At 48.2% G+C, this 23,014-nt stretch overlaps 1 protein-coding gene and 1 pseudogene across 3 annotated transcripts; one reads left to right on the forward strand and one right to left on the reverse strand.

Annotated features, from left to right (window-relative positions):
* Positions 1–1,143: 1,143 nt before the first annotated feature.
* On the forward strand, positions 1,144–21,763 carry LOC100278054 (leucine-rich repeat receptor-like protein kinase pseudogene; annotated as a pseudogene). Its single transcript, NR_157122.1, has 3 exons — positions 1,144–1,581; positions 11,144–11,287; positions 21,559–21,763. The product of NR_157122.1 is annotated as a leucine-rich repeat receptor-like protein kinase pseudogene (transcript).
* Positions 1,975–11,378, reverse strand: LOC103648078 (uncharacterized). Of its 2 annotated transcripts, XM_035965546.1 has the most exons (3): positions 7,924–11,378; positions 7,507–7,851; positions 1,975–7,377 (listed from the first exon to the last, which is right to left on the reverse strand). In XM_035965546.1, the coding sequence occupies exons 1-3, from the start codon at positions 10,108–10,110 to the stop codon at positions 7,183–7,185; spliced, it is 2,727 nt and encodes a 908-aa protein (XP_035821439.1). In that variant the 5' UTR covers positions 10,111–11,378; the 3' UTR covers positions 1,975–7,182. The 2 variants fall into 2 exon arrangements, with proteins under 2 accessions (XP_035821439.1, XP_008670806.1); XM_008672584.4 differs by having other exon boundaries at positions 7,507–11,378.
* Positions 21,764–23,014: the final 1,251 nt, after the last annotated feature.

Raw genomic sequence — 23,014 nt, forward strand, 5'->3', positions numbered from 1 at the left:
CGTCCCACTATTGATGACTTTATGCGTCTATTATCTTAAGAGAGGAAATGAGATTTCTTGATATGATAGACAGTATAGATTACGTGCATTAGAAGTGGAAGAGTTGTCCAATTGAATGGAGAGATCAAACAATGTTGTGAACCTGCCTAACCAGTTACTGTTATTCACTGACATGCTTAGAGGAAAACACAAAACGTAAACTTTACGGTGAATAGTCATGAGTATAACTAGAGATACTGTACAAATACGGTGAATAGTCATGACTCCTAAACAGTGGATGTTTGTTGTGTGCCAGGAGGGGGCAAAAAAAGACGTGAAGACCATCAGCCTGTCGGCTGCGGCTTAAATCCACCGATTTTTGTTTTTTTTATAGTATTTTATCTCTATAAATTACAACCGCAACAGTTTAAACTAGAGATGGCAACAGGAAATTTCCCGTCGGGGAATAGTTTTCCGTCCCCGTCCCCACGACGAAAAATTTCCCCGCGGGGATAAATCCCAATGTTATCCTCATCCTAATTTAAATTATAATCAAGACATACGTTATTTGTTATTAATGTTAAACATTGTCACTTATATATATTGTCAGATATAAGAAATCATTATACATACATCAAAATAAACACATCTGTATAATTAGTGGTCTCTTGATAATATAATTATTTATTTTTGTCGTTGACTTATACACAAAAACAATCACGTGCATGTTTAACGGGTACCCGCGGGAATGGGGATGAGGAATGCTTCCCCGTCCCCATTTAATTGTCGGGGGATAAATTTTCCCCGTTTATATTCCCGTGGGGGCAGTTCCTTCCCTATCCCCTAACGGAGAAATTCCTCGTGGGGCATCGATGATTGAGTCCCCATTGTCATCTCTAGTTTATACGGCTTTAGGGTATGTTTGTTTTGCTGCTTAACTTGCCATACTCTATCTAACTATTCTGTCTAAAATTAGTTATTCAATTCAGATGAAACCTTAGACAAAATATAACACATTTAGCTAAGCCAGCCGTACCGTTCGGCTGGCTGCGACGGAGGGCTGTTACGCTGTTGCCACTGAAGTTCACCATATTTTTGTACAGTCATGCCAGCAGCGGCAGCCGGACCTGCTGGCTTACGCAACTCCGACGATTTCATAATGGCACAGTTACAGATTTCTCGGCGGTCTGTTTCACCTTCCACGGCTCCACGACCCCGTCTGCCGCGCGCGGTGCGCCGGGAAACCGCCTTCCGCCCTCAGCCGGCGCCTCCCGGCCCCGGGCACCGGCCACGCCCACGCGTGAGTGCGTGACGCGCCCACGGCCCATGCCTCCGCGGCCGAGCGGCACCGCCCAGGCCCCAGGCGCCCACCCGCACAGCCCACCGCGCCTGCGGCACCGCCCAGTCGAGGTACCCCGTGCCCACGGCCTTCGCTCCGCCTCTGCGCCCACCAGCACCGGCAGACCAGCCTCTGCCTCCCCGCGCTCGGTGAGGTGAGGACTGGCAGTTCGTGCGTGCCTTTGTTTACAGGCGGCTGTCAAGTGTCAACATCCAGGGCACTCTCAGCGACAGCATTGGACAGCTCACCCAGCTCATGTACCTGTAAGTCACCTCTCTCACTTGCAGCTTCTCCAGCCTCTGAATCACATCATTAGATGCAAGGCACGATGTACCCGACGTAAGGTTGGACGATGCTGTTGCGTTTCATACCATTCAGGGTAGAAAGATTTTGAATTGGTCAGTCAGAGCGGATAACACTTCTGCATCTAGGCTTGTAGTTACTCTGTAAACTGTGAACTCTGCTTTCTTCAGACTTCACCGGTCAAGATGAGGCTTATCAATTCAATTTTGGCATGACTAATCTAGTAATCTGGTTAAGTACCATCACCATGGACTAGTCCCTAGGTTCTTTCGGTAATAAGGTCTGGTAACCAAAAATGAAACAAGATATGCATGAACGCATACTATAATAATGTGACAGAAATGGTACGCGGATGTTATATCTCACAATGTATACTTTTTGAAATGAACCAGGCAAAGCTTGCCGGTTATATTAAAAAGAAGAAACCCAGACTGGTTAACACAATAAACAAAACTGGGCAGTTGGATTGGGACATCAACACACACTATATAACACTTGCACGGTTAAGGACCGACAGGTTGGATTGGGGCATCAACACACATCGCACCACACTAGCACAACACACCACACGACTCCCAGCAGCCCTCACAGCCCGGCATAGGTTATCGTTGCCGAGCATGGCACCAAACCAAGCAACTCCTATTATGTTCAAAAAAAAAAAACCAAGCAACTCCGATTTCCCCACCAGACTAAGCCAACAGCACACCCAGGAGAGTCCCAAGATCAACACCGTGCGTCATCGTTGCCGAGCTTGCCTCAAAGGTGTCAAGCAGCTCCAACTTGCCACGACGAGCCACAACTAGAAACCCAAGGCATCCCCACCTACTGCCAGCAATACCACCACACCTGGCAAGAGAGTGGCAGCACATCGTCGTCGCCCAGCTTCACTGACCCCCGTAGGAAGCAGCTCCGACTTAGCACAAGCAAGCTCAACCAACGACGGAGCAGCGCGCTGGAGCAAACGGCGACAAAGGAAGCAACAACCTCGGTGAAGACCCAGACACACCCTAGGCACCAACGGCGCAAAAGCAACTATCAGTTACGACTTCCATGGTGGGCCTTAGCCGACAGTCCAAGGCACCCCACCTACACACATCAAACACCACCACACCTGTGTAAGCAATGGGACACGGGACTCTTTACTCTCATCGAGACGATGATACTATGAGTTAAGGTGATTTTCTGTTTATTTTCTCAAATACTACATAATGTCATGCCCATATAAGGATTATAGATACATATTTATAGCCTTAGGGACTGCACTACACACTACACACTACACAGTGAACACACTGCACTACACACCACTCTGCAGTATTAGAGATGCTGTTATCTCTGCTGTCCTCTAGATGCTAAAGGATAATCAAAAAAGTTTCTGTTGTCCTCTAGATACTAAAGGAGATGTTGTCTTGCAACATGCTGTCCTTCACAAGACCATGCACTGTCTTCTAGTCTAAAGACCAACAGCAACAGTAGATGCCGTTGTCGTAAAGCAAACCTACTGTCCTCAAAAAAAAAAAACTACAGTAAAGACCAACAGCAATAACAGATGCCGTTGTCCTTCGCTGTCCTAAAGCAGTAAAAAAAACTGCCAAGACGACGAGACTTTTTTTTTTGAAAAGGCAGGAGGTCTGCCAAGATATATTGATAAGAAGAATAACAAGAGGTTTAAGTCAATACAGTGACCGAAGTACTAGGCAAAGATCCAACCTGAAGAGAAGTAAACAAAAATAAAAAACAGACCCCACTAAATAGTTGTTAAGGGGTAACTAGGTGCTTGGCCCCTGCCAAAATCCAGGCTGCTGTCTCACTCTTGATTTTGGCAATGATTTGTTGGCAGCTCGAGAATCTGCGATCAAAGATTCTCGCATTTCGTTCTCGCCAAATCTCCCAGTTTACAAGGATCAAAAGTGATCTGATGCCTTTTCTATTGCATCCCGGCAAAAAAGCCAGCTTTTCCCACCAATGCCCCAGCTCGGGGGGTCGCCCCCAGTTAGACGGCTTCAGGCCCTGAACAGCTACCCAGACAGCAACTTCCTCCCAAATTCTTTTGATGAAACGACATTCCACAAAAAGATGAAGCCCCGATTCCTGGGCAGCACGACACAAGACGCAAGTTGGTTCATGGGGCCAATTCCTGGCGGCTAATCGATCTGCTGTCCAAATGCGATTTTGAATTGCTAACCAGCTGAAAAACTTGCATTTTGGAGGCGCCCAGTTCTTCCAGATGATGAGGTCATAATTTGTGTGAACAGAGCCCAAAAATTGTGCCTGATATGCCGATTTGACTGTGTAGCGGTGATCCACAGTGAAATTCCAGGTGATGGCATCATCACGCTCTGGGTGAAACTGGATCTTTTGGACTTCAGACCAAAGAATGCAGAACTCATGAATGTGGTGGGGAGTAATCGGTCTGTCGAACAGCGCAAGATCCATGATCCAGGCATTGTTTGTGACCGCCTCCGCTAAAGATTTCCTCTTATTTCTTGATATAGAAAAGAGACGAGGCGCCAAGTCCTTTGGCCTTTGCCCCCTCACCCAAGCGTTGCCCCAGAAGGAGATTTTAGAACCATCACCAATATCAATGGTCGTCGATGCCGCAAAAAGCAGTCTATCAACATCAGAGCAAGGAATCTCTAAGTTGTCCCAAATATTCTGTGATGAGGTGCAATTATGCCAGAGCCATCGCGCGCGCAAGGCACGCGCAAAAGCGCCCAAGTCAAGAACTCCCAAGCCCCCAAGGGATTTTGGCCTCGCCACCCGTTTCCAGTTGACTTTGCACTTTCCGCCCGTCAGTCGTTCAGAACCAGCCCAAAGGAATTGTCTTCTTTTGGAGTCTAGAAGGCTAATCGTTGCCTTGGGAGCATTAAGGGCGGTTAATAGATAAATTGGTTGTGAGGTAAGCACTGTTTTCACCAGATTTAAGCGCCCTGCCACTGAGAAATTTCTCCCATTCCAGCTGCTCAGTTTGTTCAATACTTTGTCCACCAAAAACTGGAAGTGCTCCTTCCTGAGTCTAGTTGTGGAGAGAGGGAGGCCCAGGTACCGGATCGGGAAGGTTGCTCTTCTGGCTGGGAAGCAACTAAGGATGTCATCAAGGGGTAGCCCCTGGCAACGGATTGGGACGATCATGGACTTCTGAAAATTGGTCATCAGACCAGAGGCCTCGCCAAATGAGGTGAGCAACTTGACAATTGTCTCAATATCCTCTTTTTTCGGCTTAACAAACAAAGCTGCATCATCAGCATATAGCGAGATCCTAATGCTGGGCGAGCTGTTTCCCAACTTGCTCAATGCTCCACTGTCCGCGGCGATCTTTAGAATTTTTTGCAAAGGGTCTATCGCCAAGACGAACAGAAGAGGGGAGAGAGGATCGCCTTGCCTGAGACCTCTCTCATGATGAATAGGAGGGTTAGGGACCCCGTTAACGAGCACTCTTGATGTTGAGGTGGAGAGGATAGAAGCGATCCAGTCAGTCCACCTCACAGGGAATCCCAAATTGCGGAGTAAGGCAATCAAGTAATCCCAGCGGACGGAGTCAAAAGCTTTTTCAATGTCTAGCTTGAGGAATAGCGTGGGCGAATTAATACGCTGGAAGCGCCTAACAGCGCTTCTAACTGCAAGGAAGTTTTCATGAATGCTCCTTTTTTGAATGAAGGCACTTTGGCAAGGTGAAACTAACTCATTCATTCTCGGCGCCAGACGAAGAGCCAGGGTTTTGGTGATAATCTTAATGAAAGAATGGATGAGGCTTATAGGTCTGAAGTCCCCAGCTACCTCCGCGCCTTCCTTTTTGGGGATTAGAATGATGTTTGCTGAATTGATTAATTGGAGGTTGAGGCATCGATTATTATAGAAAGCATTCACTGCAGCCATGAGATCATGTCTTATAATGGTCCAACAAGATTTAAGGAAAACACCAGTGAAGCCGTCCGGCCCTGGAGCCTTATCTCCTGGTAAAAGATCAATACTTCTCTTAATTTCCTCCTCGGAGAACGGCGCGTCGAGGCTTGATAGATCAAACTGCTGGTCAGAGATAATGTCCCAGTTAAGGTCGATAGATCTAGGGGTTGGCCGCTTTAAAGCATTATGGAAGAAATTTTGTAGCTCTTGCGCTTTTTCATTGTGCGAGAAGACCCACCCATTACCGCTCCGCAACCGTTGAATGAAATTTTTTCGCCTCCTGGAGCCAGCTTTCCGGTGGAAAAATTTAGTGTTGGCATCTCCGAATTTAAGCCAAAGCATGCGTGAGTTTTGCCTGTTTCGTGCCCTTTCAATTACCGCATAGCCAAGGATGCGCATCTTCAATCTATTTCGGAGGTTCACTTCCATGTCGGACAGTCCCCTATTTTCTTGTGCCATGTCCAGTCTTAGAATAACTTCTAGGGCCATATACATAAAGAGTCTAGCATCAGGTATTAACTTGGAGCTCCATTCCTTAAGCGCCTTGGCCGTGAACTGCAGTTTGTAGTACAGCCTATGAAAAGGCTCACGATGTTGGGTCGGTGCCAGCCAGGCTTGCTCAACTGTATGCTGGTAACCTGGTAATTTGGTCCAGAAATTCTCAAATCTAAAGGAACGTGGACGCCTCGGCATAGTAGTATTGGATAGGAGCAACGGGCAGTGGTCAGAGACCGAGGATGATAGTGCATGCAGACCAAATATTCCGAACATCTCCTCCCATTCAGAGTTGCAGAAGAATCTGTCTAGTCTTACGAGAGTGGGATGTCGTCTCTCATTGCTCCAAGTGAACTTCCTGTTTTGCAAAGGAATTTCTTTCAAGTCGCAAATGTCAAGAGCTTGCCTGAACAGAAGCATTAGGCGAGGGTTGACTCTAGAATTGTTTTTGTCGCTTGCTTTGTATGTGCAGTTGAAATCCCCAAGGACCAACCAGGGGGAAGGTGAAGGAGGCCTCTGTGCACTCATCTCTCTTAGAAAATCAGGCTTGCGGCCTCTACAAGATGGTCCATAGACGACTGTCAGGTAGAAGGAAGCACAACGATCCTTAAGAGAGACATTTGCAGATATGTGGAATTCTCCGATAGTAAAATTGGACAATTCGAGTAGGTCGCTATCCCAAAGCAAAAGAATACCACCCCGTGTTCCACTAATTCCTTCCGCAGGTTTAAAACTGAATTTATTAAGCTTTGGTCCTCCAAGCGCCATCACAATGGACCTGTCGACCGTTGATAATTTAGTCTCTTGCAAACAGGCAAGATGGCAAGTGGTGGTGGAGATCATCGCGCGCACTGCATCTCGGCGCGCTTGCAAATTTAAACCCCTAACATTCCAGCACAGGATGCTAAAGTCAGACATGGAGGAGAAAAGCACCCCGATTAATTGCCGACAGCTGGATGAAATTGCAGCACTGCACAATAATGACAGTGAAACATAAAGGGGCCACCAGGGCCAACACAAGCATGGCTGTTATAGGTCTGAAGCAAAACAGCAACCCAATACAGTCCAGGGTGCTCACAAAAGTAGTAGAAACTGAGCTGAGACTCATTGACATAACAAAAGCAGACCCTCATCATCTAACATGGAGCTAAAACAGCCATCAATCAAGCCGCAGTAACTGCTCTGGCCTCTGCATGCATGGCGTCCACCTCCTCTTGGATCTCAGCTATAGCATCTCCAGCAATTCCCAGCAAGGCCTTGTCGAGGCGAACTGTGTCTGGCGTATCCAGATTGAACAGAGCATCTAGGGCCGTCCCCATCTCCACAGTCAGTGGCTTCTTGAACCAATCCTGAAATTCCTGCAAAGCAGTATTAAAATCAGCAGCGTCATCTTTTGCCAAGAGACCAAGCTTGCGGCAGAGGACGCGCTGGGCCCGTTGCATGACATTCGTTCGAGGGCCGTTGGCAAGTCTGGCGCTACGACGTACCGTCGAAAGGTTGAAGCCGTGTCGCTGCTTGATTCTTCTAGCAGGTGCTGCAGGAATAGTAGACAGAGTGGTCGCTGGTGTTGTTACCCCCTCCGAAGGATGTAGCACTGGTCGCTCGAGTATGGCAGGCGAGGGCTTGGTGAATATGGTGTTGAGTAGATGGCTTTGCGCGGTGGTTGACACCGCAGCAACATCTGTTGAAGGTTCATGCACCGCAGCTATCATCCGAGAGGAAGCGTCGACATTGGAGTCCTTTACAGCTTCGGCGTTGTAGCCCGCAGCAACCGTGCTGCAGGGAGAGCCTAACAGCACATGGTCCTCCTCAGACTGCACCAAAGGCAGTAGCTGCATAGCAGGGCATGTTGGAAGGGAATCAAGAATAGTTGTGAATGCTCGCTGCACTGGGATGAGACTTACGTTGTCTGCGAACTTCATCCTGCTGCCATCCCAGACAGCAAGGTTGCTGTCGCCAGCAGCAGCCCCAGGGACCGGATCGACTTGGCCCTTAGGCACCAAGCGCGGTCGCCTTCGGTACACGCAGCCAACGCGGTAACGACCTTTAGGAAGAGCTGCAGCCTTCACAGCAGGGCGCGGAGAACCGTCGTTGCCACCACCGCGTGAGCTGCGGATGCCGGGACTGCAGGCGCTTGGTGGAAATCTGGGGCGAGCAGGATGCCGTGGGGGGGTCGCTGAACGGCCACGCCGGACAGCAACACGGGTGGAACGGCGCACACGGCTGCGTCCACGTATCGCCGGGTCACGACCAATCGCCGGGTCACGGCCAACATGTGGCGTAACCAACGACGTGCCTCCGGCATGACGAGGCTGCTGATCGCCATGAAGGTGGTGACGAAGTTGCTGATCGCCGTCGAGGTGGTGACGCCGCCTGGGTGAGTCATGGCGCTGGCCATGGCGCGACCCCGAGCGCTCCCGCTCGCGGTCCCTGGGAGCCCGCGAGATGCTACGAAAGAGCCGGGAGCTCCAACTGTCGTCGCGTCCTGGGCGGCGACCACGACGGTCACTATCACCATCCTCATCCCTGCGACGGTTGCTGCGAGGTGGTGGAGGGTCGTGACGGTCACGTGGTTCGCACTCGCCGTCAACAACACCAAGCCTCCAATCATACGCACGTGAATGCCCATGGCCATCCCTGGTAGGGGGGTCTTCCACCATATCAAGGTGGACGATGACCCTGAAGGTTAAGCCGCTACGCCCCGCCGGTGTCGCGTCGTGGGCAGTGCTGCTCCTGTCAACAATGGTCAGCCACGTTACCTTAGGTATGTCAGACGGGTTTCGCGCCCACGCCCACAGATTGAGCGTCGTAGCATCCTCCATTCGCAGCGACTGGGCTTCAACGTAGTCCAGCACACAGGACTTAGCCACCGCACGCTTGGCGATGCCATCGTTCCATGCGTGCAGAGGGATGCCTTCCAGGCACAGGCGCACGTGGGAGCCGAAGACGCTGTGGTCGCCGTGGACGGGGAGCTGCCACGGCCTGACGCGGATGTCGATGTTGTTGTAGGTGAAGTCGCGCTGCGCCACAGCCGTGTCCCGGTGATGCTGGTGTTCAAAGGTGACGAGGAAGTCCTCTGGATAGTGTCTCACCACCTTGATGTCTTCTTCGCGCATCCTGAACCTAGAGCAGAAAGCCCTTCTTACTGTGTTGGTGCTTGTCGCCGGTCGAACGCCGCCGAGCCAGGCCCATGCCGCGTGGGTGCTCAACCGCGCCAGCTCGCTGTCCATGTCCCGAGAGGACGCGGCAACAGCGAAAGTCTCCTGCGGGCGCTCCATGGGGTTGCCAGGCTTCACCATGTTGACTTGGCGCAGAGGAGGGAAGTTGACGTTGTCGAAGCAGGGAGGTGGTGGGAAGGCAGAGGGGGTAGAAGCAGCAGCACTAATCTTCTTGGGACATTGCCAGGCTCTGTGTCCAGGGCCGCCGCAGTTGAAGCATTTCAACGGATCCCTGCAATCAATGGCGTAGTGCCCTCTGGCCAGACATCGGAAGCATTTACCTCTCAGGCTTACCTTAAGATTTTTGTTGTCCAGATGGCGGAACCTTGAATGCTCGGTTGTTGGCTTCAATGAAGTCGCAGGCGAATTGAATCTCTTGCGGAGTCGCCGATGGACCGTTGTCCAGCCAGGCAAATCTTCAGCGCCGGATTCCGCGGATTTGCTGCGTTGAGGAGTGATGGGACGCAGGCCTGGGTATTGAAGTCGGTGGGTAGCAGTCCCATCCCGGCCGTGCGGAGTGATTTTCGTTGGAGCAGCAGACGCGTCAAAGCAGGAACGATGAGATTGGTCGGCGGACAGAGCTGATTCGGCGAACCTAACTCTCCTGGTGCAGGCGGCCTTAGCTGTCGACGAACCGGCGGCAGGCTTGAGGCAGGACCGCGTCGAAGAAGAAGTCCCGGAGTCAGATCTGGGAATGCGGGCGTCCGCGTCGAATGCTGGAATCTCCACCGAGGCAGGGTGGCTCTGGAGGATGGAGGCCTGATCAATGGGGTGATGGAGGGGTTGGGGTTGGTTTTCCGGCGAGCAGGCGGGGGGAGCGGCAGCGGCGGCAGGTGCGGTGCTAGCCGCCGCGAGGACGGGGAGAGCGTCCATTCCCTTTTGATCAGGTGCTGGCCATCCCTGAAGCTCAAACTAGAGAGGATGATGTCCGCAAGACAGGCAGCAGTGCCGAGAAGGGTGACCTTAGCAGCACTAAGAAGGCAGCGTAGTGGGGCTCCAAGGCGACGCTTCCATGGAGGACAACGACATTGCATGTCGCCATCGCCTGCCCGAGCTAGCTCAGTCGAGGTTTCCCTCGGAGAATCCCCACGGTGAGGAGGAAGCGCCAACGACAACGCTTCTAAGGAAGACAACGACACTAAAAGTGCCGCCATTGTCGGCTCTGGCAGAAGCCAACCAAGGCTTTCGTCCAAAGCTTCACCCCTGACCACCATCGGAAGCACGCAGCACAACAGCCACAGGCCCACAGCTGGGTAGCCCGCCACCACCGCCGGACCACTCTGTAGCCCTAGCAGGCAGCAACAACGCTGTGACCGCATCGCCAGAACTCCTACGCAGTCACCACCCAGTGGTCTTCCTCGCCGCAGCCCGCGTGCCGGCCAGCTCCACCATTCCAAGGGGCCGCCAGAGCCCCGCCGAGTCGTCCATGCCGCCGTGCGACGTCCCCTGCTCAGATCTGCCCGCTGACGGGCCAGTGCCAGCGCCGACACAGGCTGGGTCCAGGTGAGGACCCCAAGCCCCGCTGCACGCACGTCCCAGGACCTGCGCCGTGGAGCGTCGCCACGCTGACGAGCCGTACCATGGCGACCTTGGCGGCCGCGCCCGCCCAGATCCACCGGTGGGAGTCGGAGAGGCCCCGCCGCCGCCTTCCCCGCGAGCCGCGCGGACTTCGGGCGGCCCACTCAGGCAGCGGCGCGACAGGAGGAGGCCCCCGGCGAGGTGGCGACGGCGGCTAGGGTTGCTGGGGGCGTCCGAGTCGCCCAACGCGGGGGCGACATGGACCGCGTGGCTGATTCCTCACAATATATACTTGCAATGATGTTTCCTTCAACCTCGGTCTCAATGATTTGGCATACAGAGTTAACTGGTTTTGTAGCACATTCTCTTCGGCGCTGAATTCAAACAGGTTTACAGGCACAATATCCTCTTCACTTGGTTTACTCTCAAATCTCTTCTGGCTGGACCTGGTTGATAATCGGCTCACTGGACCTATCCTGGTCTCAACAGCAATGATACCAGGGCTTGACCAACTTACCCACAAGAAGCACTTGTAAGTGATGTCAATCCTATTTTGTGCTTTTGGTCAATTAGGCGATATTTTAAACGATTCAAAATGTCTATTGTCTGTTACTCTATTACTAATATCTTGTTTGTAATACTATGTAGTGTTCATTTTTTTTTTTTGAGAATGGAGAATGGACATGGACAATGGATATGGACAGTGCATCACTTATCAAGTAACAAACTAGCAATATCCGATTTATAACTTTGTTATTTTCTGTATTTTGGATATTTGCATATACAAATATAAATATAAAAAGTATACATATTAAATATATTCATGCATCCTATTTTTTTTGAGAAATTGCTATATCAGGGTATCGACGTGTCATGTATCCATATCACCGCAACGTAGAATCCCTTCCTTACCAAGCATGTGCATGATACATCTGATCGTATATCTTGTCGATGAGGCAGCAATAAGCAACCCTCCATGCTTTCTTGAACAACAAGACACAAAACACAAGCCAAAGACCCAAAATAAATCCCAAACTAAGTCCAAAATAAAATGACACTAGCTCAAAACCATGTTCATGGACATGTTGCCTTGATGAATTGCTTCCTGAACAGATCTTCCCAATAGTATGCCCACATAGACCACTATTGCCACTGTACATAGACGGGTACTCTGCGTAGAGGGTGTCAAGTTGCTGTCCAGATGGTACCGGCCCTGTCAAATTGTTATTAGATAAGTCCAAATAGCTCAATTGTGCTAGATCTGATAAGCTGGAAGGGATTTCCCCAGAAAGCACGTTGTCTGAGAGGTCGAGGGAGAAGAGTGACTTCATGGCCCCAATCTTATCTGGAATTTCTCCACTTAAATAGTTTCTTGAGAGGTTCAAATTGAGCAGTGCATCAAGAGAAGCTATTTCTTCTGGAATTCGACCAGATAAGTTGTTGTTTGATAAGTCAATGCTCACCATTTCAAAAATTTTGATGCCGTAGTACAGTTGTTGCCCCTTGGTGACCACAGAGAAGTACTGACCGATTTCACGGGAGAAGTATTCATAGCCTCCATAAGGATATCCATCAATATCAGCTTTCTTCACATATTTTCGTGTCATAGCTGTAAGACTTGACAGACCCCAGGGTATAGCACCTGATAACCTGTTGTTGGCTAGGTTCAGATGATGAAGGTGGGTAAGGTTTTTGATGCTGATTGGGATATTTCCAGCGAACATGTTCTCGCTTAAATGTAAGAACCGGAGTTGAACCAAACCCCCGATCCAGTGTGGTAAGTTTCCAGAGAACTTATTTCGCGATAAGTCAATGAACTCCAATTGGTTGCTGTTTTGCAGGAACTCTGGGAAATCACCTGAGAAACTATTGTTACCTATTAATAGAAACCTGAGGGCTGTAGTATGAAAGCATCCAGGAAGCTCGGCCTCAAAAAGATTGTTACCTAAATTCAGTTCAGTTAACCCTTGCGCTTCACAAATAGATTCAGGAAGACCACCAGTGAGGCGATTGGAGAACAAATCTAGAGATAGTAGTTGCCGAGTTCTGAACTTTGTTGGTAGGTTTCCAGATAAAGAGTTTAGAGAGAGGTCCAACATGCTAATATTTTTTGGTAACAATGGGATTTCACCAGTCAAATTATTTGAACTGAGATAGAACCACTCCAATGACATAAATTCCATGTTCTTTGGCAATCTTCCATGGATCTGATTATGGGAGATGTCCAAATGGGTGGCCTTTGAGAATGTAGTACTGAACCAGTCAGGAAGCTTATCGACTAGACCTGTGCTTGAGATATCTACCCAAAGGATATTCACTTGAAACTGAAGCCAACTAGGAAACCGAGGGCCTATTTGGCATTGTTCCAGTTTTGCATCTTCTAAACTGAACGTAGGGAACCATTCAGAGGAAACTGCAAAGCTCAAGGAATTCCCAGATAAGTATAGGTGCTTCAATTTTGCTAGTTTCGCAAAGTGTTTTTCTGTGATACTACCATTCAGTTCATTACCTTCGAGGTCTAGTACAGTTAAATTAGCAAGCATACCAATCTCAGATGGTACATGTCCAGAAAGGTAGTTGCTAGAGAGGTCAAGGGTGCTTAAACTAGCAAGCTGCCCCATCACTGATGGTATGATCCCATTTAAATTGTTACTAGAGATGTCAAGAACAACTAAGCTGGTCAAATGTGCTATTTGACTTGGCATCATTCCAGTAATATTGTTATATCCCAGATGCAATTGCTGCAGTTTGTTCTTGCGGCATTGTGGCATCTGCTCTATCAGTTCCTTAATATCTCCATTGGAATTACAAAAGCAGAGGTCTAGGACGGTCAGGTTGCAGAGTTTCTTCAAGCTTGTTGTCATAGTACCCATGTGCCGATTACCAGACAAATCGAGGACTTGGAGAGATGCCATATCCCCTAGCGCATCAGGAACTTGACCGTAAAAATGATTAGCCTCAAGATTGAGATATTGGAGGCTTGTCAAATTCCAAAGCCAGCTGGATGACATTGGGTGGTCAAAAATATTACCAGACAGATCAAGTGTTTCAAGGTCTGTAAGGTTAATACGTGGGAGTGTTTGGTTTGCACTTAGAAGTGAACAAGAACTAAGATGGAGGACCTTCAGGGAAGGAATCATGTTGACCACATGAGCCCAATCAGCAACTGTGCTGAGGTTTACCTTACTCATGTCAAGATACTCCAACAAAGATAGGCCAGCTAACCATGAAATGTCTGTTGAGTACGGTTGACCTTGAAAAACCCAGGAGGAGAGATCGAGATACATCAATTTTGAGAGGTTACCAAGGTGGGGTGGCACTGTACCAGAGAAGGGTATGCCGGATATGTTGAGATACCTCAAGTTCACCAAAGAGCCCAAGAAATCTGGTATTTGGCCGCTTGAGCCAGTAACGTTGTTCATGCTGAGATCAAGGTGGACAAGTTGATCCAGGGCGAGTAAGGAATGACTTATGTGGCCGATCAACGCTGTGTCTCTGAAAAGAGAGTACGAAATTGAAGACGTTACATGGACATTACGAAGTCGAAGCTTGAGAACATGGCCGGTCCGGTTGCTGCAGCGGACACCTCTCCACCGGCAGCAGTCTCCGTAGCCCTTTTGATGCCAAGAGGCAAGGAGGCCCATAGGGTCACTGCTTATGCCATGCTTAAAGGCCAGCAAGGCGTCCCGTTCGTGCGGTATGCAGCTTGCAGAAGCTGCATCTCCATCTCCGGTTGGCCGCCGAAGCTGCAGAGAATTGGATGTCAGGAACGCGGCGGCCAAGATGTGGAGGATGAGGAGCTTTACAGCAGGATGCATGGTGGGAAAGACAATGAGTTGGTCGTCTCTATGGCCAATACTCAAGAATGAAGAAAAACTTGCTACTACCGGGATTTTTATGGCGACTCTGAAAGTGATCCCCACATCTCAGTTTTCTACGCTTAGTCAAGATATATACAACGACTGACTAGTCTGTGGCTGTGCAACCTGATGGGCTACTATTGTTCTCTGATGAGGGCAATCGAACTTCGTGTGAAGAGTATACATCAGTTTTCTACTACTGTCAAGAGTATAAGAGCCCAACATCCCCGAAAACAACTTTTTTTTTTTTGGAACACATGTCTGGTGCAGTGTACGATGCCACGTTAGACAAGTCTGCATTTGAACTTCGTGTGCACTTTGTCAGGCTACTATTGTTCGTATCTCGTAGATGGCATCCGCTGTACACCAGATGCCAAGGTGCTCGGCCTAACTCTAGGACCTGTTTGGCAACAGTATTTTTTAAAACCACGATTTTACAATACTATATTTTGCAATTGTCATTGACAATACTGTGGTTTTGTTCAACTCCAAAAATACTATGGTTTTGAGAAACATTGTTTGGACGCAACATTGTAAACCATGTTATTTAGGCAAAAGCTATGATATGCCATTAAAACTTTGGTGGAGTGGAATTTCCAATACTCTAAAAATACCATGGTTTTAAAAACCTATTTTTTAGGAAAGCAACCAAACACCTCATAGCATAAAATACTCTAGCATTCCTTTAAACCATGATATTATCTAGAAACTACAAAAATACTTCACTCCTGAGCAGGCCCAGGTCGATGTGTATAGTGCCCAAATTCGGTGGCACACCAAGCATGTCGGGTGAGTGCAAAATTGTATGTCGGGTATCTAGGAACAGGGTACCCAAAAGTAGGCCCACAACCTCTTTCCGGCCCACTTGACGACTAGGTCCTCTGCTGAACGACCTTGTGAGGCGGAGCGGTCGACCAAGTCCCCTCGAGCGACCCTGCGAGGCGGAGCGTCCGACCAAGTCCCAACCGAGCGACCCTGCGAGGCAGAGCAGCCGACCAAGTCCCCGTCGAGCAACCCTACGAGGTGGATCGGACGACCAACTCCAGACCGAGCAACTGTCACACCCGGTTTCAGAAGGCAAACCGAATACGAACGATGTACGTGCCAGGATCAGAACTCATGTACACAGCGATTACATAAATAAACATTGTCACACAGTGCTCGGATAATATAACATAAAGGAGTATTAACTTATTACATCACGATGTCAAAGACATCCACATAGTCATCAACTTAACAAGTAATCAAAGTGCTAAAGCAAAACACAATAAAGATAAGGCCAGCTAATTGGGGTTGCCATTAATCTAGTCTAAAACTCCTCGAAGTTCTGGAACTCCTGAAAATTCTTCGTGTTGTCGTCATCTTCTCCTGAGCAGTGGTTGCAATGTGATCAGCCTGGTGTTTTGTGTTTAAGCAAGGGTGAGTACACATCAACATACTCAACAAATGTCCCGTTTGGTTGAGGTGAACTAGCTTTATGTGGAGTTAGGTTGAAAGCAGTTACTTTTGGTTCGTCATGTATTTATTATTAGTAGAAGGCGACTTTTATCACCGAACCCAAGTTGTTATTCTAAAAGGCACCTTCTCAGAGAGGAAAATACTATAAACCATAAGTATAGCCATCAACATTAAACCATTATTATGAAGTTATCTAGAGTAGCTCTAATCAAAGAGGATCCCAAGGCTGATCATAACCTTGAGCATGGTTGATATACAAGTTCCTAACCATCTGCAGAGGTCGCACACTTTTTCCATGAACCGTGATTCCCGTTCAACCCAAGGATCATGTATCCCCATTGATCACTTTCTAGGTGGTCCGACAGGGTATCACCACGTAGCCTTTACAAAGACTCTCCTGGTGTGTAGTCGCCTGATAGGTTTCGCCAGTCGTACAAACAAAGTACTCCACCCTAAGGGGTGACTAACAAAACCAAATCAAAAGAATCCCAGCACGCCACCCCTTAGTAGAGCAAGCACTGTGCCCCAGCCCCCATTAATGGCACAACGACTAAGCAAACTACACCCCAGAATCCCCCAATTAATAAGCTAAGGGTGTCACATACCACACTCATGGTTGCACTGTTTTCCCGAGTGGTCTCTCAATGAACGGGTATTTACGGAGAGGTACTCAGAAAACAGCCCGAGCCCCCTTTAGTATCACAAGTTTATCACCATATCTAGAATAAATCATCGTATCATAAAGTGATTCTCATCATGTTCATTGATTAAAGTAAAGCACTAGCATAGTATGGATCATAGTAGCTCAACCCAAAAAGGTAATCAAGGATAGGATAAGCAGAAACTAGTAACTTCTTAGGTTGATCATAGTATGCGAGAGAGTGAATTATAAAGTAAGTAGGACATAATAGATGAGAGGACACTTGCCTTCACCAAATAGCTGTTGCTTAGGGGCTTCTTCTGCAGATCCCTCAGACTCCACAAACGGATCGTTATCTATGCGAGTGCAAACATACATTTATCATTCTTGAAATCGAAAGAAACAATATACCATACAACAGTATAGATCAAATAAATATACAACGTGATATAGAGCTCGCATCTATGACTACGCGAGAAAGAAATCGAGACGATCAATGCTATAGTCGATGACTATCGCGTATATGCTAGGAAAATCTTAACCATAATATTTTAGTTCGACCTAATCATATTAACCGATAATTATCGTATGCATAAATAGATTTAGCATTTAGTTTCGACTAATTGATTACACGAATAATCATCGTTTACATACGCCACTCAGCGGGCACAAACAATTCTAGGCGAAGTGAACCACTAGCGCGCAACAACAGTCGTGCCGAGGGCGGATGCCATGGCCACGCTGGGCATAGAGATGAAAGGGAGATGGGGGTTAGATGACGAGGATTCTCGCCTCGGTCGAGGGCACGACATGGGGCTCGGACGACTTACAGGCAAGGCCCAAGAGCGCGGTGGCTGGACCGTCATATCTTGGGCGGACAGTTAGGATTAGGCTCAGGTTAATTAAAATTGGACCGTTGGATTCAGGATGAACAGTGGGGATCGGGCGGCTAGCTTCGGCCCTTTCCTCTGGCCACCAGAGACAGCGCGCCCGCGTCCGCGGCGAGGTGCTCGTCGGGGAGACGACGGGCACGTGCGCTCTTGGGGTCTTAGGGCGGCTAGGATGGCCTGGGAAGATTGGGGAGGGTGCGAGGAACCTAATGGCGGGAGCTAGACCGCGGTAGGGGCACCGGAGTGTGGAGGTCCATGGTGAGGCGGCTTGGCGGCGGCGCTGGGAACTCCGATGAGCAATTACACGTGGCAGAGAGCGAGGGAGGGAACTAGAGGGGGCAGGGGAGGTTCATAAATATAACAGACATGCAGATATAGAATCTCTATAACAGACATGCAGCTAGGCTCGTTAGAAACATTTTATGATATATACTAATACTAATTATAGTACACGGTGTAGATATTTTTGCAATACGATACATTGTGTAGAAAATCAGTTTCTTGATGTATGTGCACAACTTTAGGATAACAAGAATGTGCGTTGAGAGGAAATAGATTGACATACATGAAAACAAAAAATCTGATTTAAATGCTTTATTTCCCATACATATAGGATCTCTCCAATAGCATTATAATACGTTGAGAGGAAATGGATTGACATGCATGAAAACAAAAAATATGTTTTGAATGTTTTATTTCCTCTATAAATATAGGCCATGGTGGGTGCACCAGGGTTCTGAATCTTGGCCCGAGTCTGGTGGTCAATCTCTGTGAACTTGAGCTTGTTGAAGAGCTCATCCACGGTGAGAGTCTAGTAGATGGACGACTCGATGATCGTCGAGACCTTCACCTCCCAAATCCTCCGATCTAGAGCATGTAGTAAATTCAGCGCTCTCTCATGATCGTTATAGGGAAGTTGTGTCGTGTTGGCACACATCTTGTTCACAATTGACTGGAACCTGGAGAACATAGTATCGATGGTCTCTCCAGCCAACTATGTGAAGTTCTCGTACTCTCGCTTGTACGTCTCAAACAATATGGTCTTCACATGATCATTGCCCTCATGGAATCTCTCGAGGGTAGACCAGATCTGATGAGCCGTAGTAAAATTTCTCGCTCGCTCAAACTCACCAAACGAGAACAAACTGTTTCGAGCTTTGTTGTTCAAATCATCGAAATTCGCATCGAGGCAAATCTCCCAAACCTGGTAACTGATGCTCTGAAGATACGCAGACATGCGAATCTTCCAGTACGGGCAGTTGGTCTCATCGAAGAACGGAGGTTTGCCAACACCTTATTCCATGTTGTCTACGTGGATTTCGAACCGATTAGGTAAGAGATATCCTTAACCGGCTCTGATATCAATTGTAGGGCCGGTGAGGCGACCAGAGGGGTGAATGGGAGTCAATTAGATTTTGCTTCCAAACACTGAAAATGAACACTTCATTTCAATTAAGATGGAGCAAGAGCTCAAACCAAAAACATATCATTGAACGAGTGATATCATGATTACAAAATGTTCCTAATACTCACATGAGACCAGCAAAACAAACGGATCGTAAATCGAACACCGAAAAGTCCGAAATGGTCCAAAACAGTATCGCGAACAAGTGTTGTTTTCAGTTGTACGAAATTCTGTTTTTGGATCTAAAACTGAACCAAACGAACTCTGATTGAGATGAAATGTTACACACACCTGGAAAAAAATATTTTTTCAAGATCTTCACAAATTTTGAGCTCAATCAAACTTGTGAATCAACCGCAGATTTAAAAATACAGCCAGAAATTGGGGTTTTATTCGGGTTTTCTAGAACGAGTTCAAACTGAGTTTTTCTCAAATCTCGACCAAAATCCGCAACAACTAGGTGTATACAGTGGTCCGAGGAGTGCAACTCACCACCAATCAATCCCCAAATCAAATCCTCTCAAAAGAATCAAAGGTTTTTCACCAAAAACACAAGATCAGGGAAAGAGAGAAACCAAGAATATAAAACTTCAGAAATTCCACTAAAGGTACAAACTAAGATTTAAAGCCAAAGAGCCCGGTGGGCCGGACCAGCGACCCTTCCTCTAATTAAACTTAATGATCAAAGTACAAAATCGTTGCGGATCCCTCGGCTCAACTGCTGTCTACTTAGAGAGAAAACTAGGAGCTCTAGAATGAGTGCTCTAAACAAATGGAAGCCAAAAGATGCTAAACTAACTAGCCCTCCCCTCTATTTATAGAGGGTTATTCTTACTTCATAAACTACCCCTATTTACATAGAGCCTATTCACTCCACCGAGGGTGAAATGGCCCAACTCATAGGTTTTCGATCCAACGATCACGTCCTTCACACGGAGTTGTTTCGCCTTGACGCACCCTCCGCGATCATGCCACGTGCCGCCACCAGTTCCCTCCGGACCCACCGTCGCCAAGTTTTGAGGCACAAACTCAGTAAAAACCCACCATCTGTAGCGCCGGGTGTTTTTGAGGCCCAAACCACCAAGCATGCTATTAACACCGCGCCTCGTGCACGTCCTCCACGATCAGACGCGTATCCCGCCAGTCCTCGACCACGCCGGCAACACGGTCTGCTCCACCACGTCTTCACGCGAGTGCGTGTTGTAGGTGTCAGCCACCACCCAGCTGCTCTGATCCGTCAGTCAAGATCCAACACTCGCTCTTCACCGCTCCCGGTCCATAGCATGAGGCCGCATGACCTTCACTTCAGCCGCCGACCACCATTCATGTGCTTTTACACCTGCACATCACAAGCCGACCGACATGTTTGCACAAGCATGCATAATCTTACACTCTGGTCAGTATACTGAGTACCCTAGAGCGCTACCCGTTGACAATCACTCGTCATCAACCTGAACTAAAAGAGATAAGTCAACCTTTGTGTTCCTAGATGGTCGCACTGGCGTGTGGTGGGGGAAGACCGATTAGTTCAGCAAACACGTCGTCATATCGTGCCAACAGGTGATGCATCATCGAGGTGGGATTAGCACGTGCTACCCAAGCTAATGTTGTGCTGGGAATATCTGTACGAGGTGACCCTAGGCCCTTCCAGAGTAGACGTCGGCCCTAACGATAGAGAGAAATTTGTGATTTTGTCACTCTCAATTTTGGTTGTCTATTATTATGTCATCTCGTATTTATGACTGGTGGGACCATCTGTGTTTATGATTTATGGGTCCGATGGCATACTAACGAAGCCCATAAATAATAATGACAAAATTGCCAATGTCTCACCGCCAGAAGGCCAGGCACATATCATCTATGAGCTCCCAACATATGGGGGCCCAATATACGGAGGGGTTAATTTCACACCAAGATTGACGCCAAAGTTAAACTGTCCAGGCCAATTGCGTATGCCTCCATGGTGAAGTGTCATGTTTCGATCTGAATGCCAAGCCCGTTGGCAATTCCTCTGCATGCAACTTAATTTGTCCCCATTGGCCAGTGTGACGTTGAGACCAGAGCAATCACAGAACTGTAATCCCAGAGCACGAGTTGCCTTTTGGTCGATAAAGTTGTGAGTCGACCACCCTGTGTCGAGTAATGCAGTGAAGATATGGCATCTAATACTGGCGTGTAGTTGCGTAGTTTCTTCTGTTCTAATCCTAGTGAGAGCATGCAAAGAGATTACTGGTTCCGAAGCCCTGATGCGTGTGCTACGGTCGTACCCTCAATTTCTGAGAGGCGAGCTGACACGCCGGACGGAGACCGTGGTGGCGAATTCAGTGAGCATCCTGGAGATTGTTTCGAGTTTGGCGTCGACCGCGGTGCTGGTTGCTCTGGCTTCCTTTGCCGCCGCGGTGGCTTCATGGGCGGCGGCGGCAGTGGCATGGGCGGTGAGCCGGTGATGGCTATCCATATTTGTTGCCTTGCACTAGGCGGCCTCGCTAGTTTCGGAACCTAGCATCACTGATACCGCAATTGATATGGCTCCTTCTACTGCATGCGCAGATTGTAGGCGTAGAGGGAAGAAGAACAAGGCCGGAGAGAGTTGGAGCGGGAGGACGTCGTGCTGCTGCATGGTGATGAGCACGGTGATCAACACAGGTGTGGGAGCAACTTTTCCATTCTTTATTGATAGATATCGCCTGCCATCTAATGTAGACTCCAGCTTCTATATGTAGCCATCTAACAAACCGGCACCCAGGCTGTTTTGCCCGCCTGTCGTTTCTTAGCTACTATGCTGCCGCCATAGTAGCCTAGCAGTTGTGCCAGCCAAGAAACTCAACAAGATCGGTCGTGCATGCGTAGATTGCAGCGTCTTGTCATGGTTTGGGGGTTTACAGTAACTAAGCAGAAAACATATAGCAATCTGGCCATCTTGCTGGTAGCTAGCTCCTCATCTCGACATATATGCATGGGCGGTAGGGCGGATCGAGCTCCCGAGTGGGGCGGGGCGGGGCGTGCGTCAGATGTCCAAACTGGTCGTCCAGCTCCGCACGAGCCGAAACGACACGATTAAGCCCGAACAATTATCTAAGTTAGATCTAACAAGTTTAATTCTCTGAACGAGTCTGACACGGGATAGGCCCAACCATATCGGGTCGGCCTGTTAAGCCCGGCTTGAAAATAAATAGGTTGTCGGCTTGAGCTCGCCAGCGTATAAAACTAAGTTTAAAATTAGACCATCATACAAAATTGAACATATTTACAAATCATAATTAAAGGATATAACTAAATACAATAATATATATTACAAATAATATACATATAACAAATTAATGATAGACCTTAAATAAATGACATAGCTATTTTTATAAATTTGGCTTATTAAACGTGTCGAATCTGAGCCTGTTTAGAAACGGACCGTGCCCGGGCTAGCCCAACGAGCCGAAAACATTGAAGCACGCCCGTGTCGGGTTAGGCCTGGGCCCGCATAGAGCCGGGCCAGGCCAGGCTTGGATCGGGTCCAAGTAGCGGGCTTCATGCCGGACTTGTGAGCTACGGGCTTGATGGCCATCTATAGCACCGAGGCGTTTTTTTGCGAGTAGTGAAAACACTAGCATATTTCTTGGACGAAAAAAATCAAGACATGTATCTTGACGAAGAAACTATATATTTGTTCTATGCTCGAGACAGGATTGAAAGGATCACGATGCCCAAGAGGGGGGTGAATTGGGCTTTTCTAAAAATCAACACTAATTAAAACCTAAGCAAGAGCTAAACAAGAGCCCAACTTCACCCCAACAACTAGCACTAAGAATATAATACTAGAAATGTAACAAAGCTAAGATAATACTTCAAATACTTGCTAAACAAATACACAATGTAAAGTGCTTGAATTAAGTGCGGAATGTAAAGCAAAGTTTAGAAGACTCCTCCAATTTTTCCCGAGGTATCGAAGAGTCGGCACTCTCCACTAGTCCTCGTTGGAGCACCCGCGCAAGGGTATCGCTCCCCCTTGGTC

This window comes from Zea mays, chromosome 2, assembly GCF_902167145.1.
Source record: "Zea mays cultivar B73 chromosome 2, Zm-B73-REFERENCE-NAM-5.0, whole genome shotgun sequence".
Classification (NCBI taxonomy): Eukaryota; Viridiplantae; Streptophyta; class Magnoliopsida; order Poales; family Poaceae; genus Zea; species Zea mays.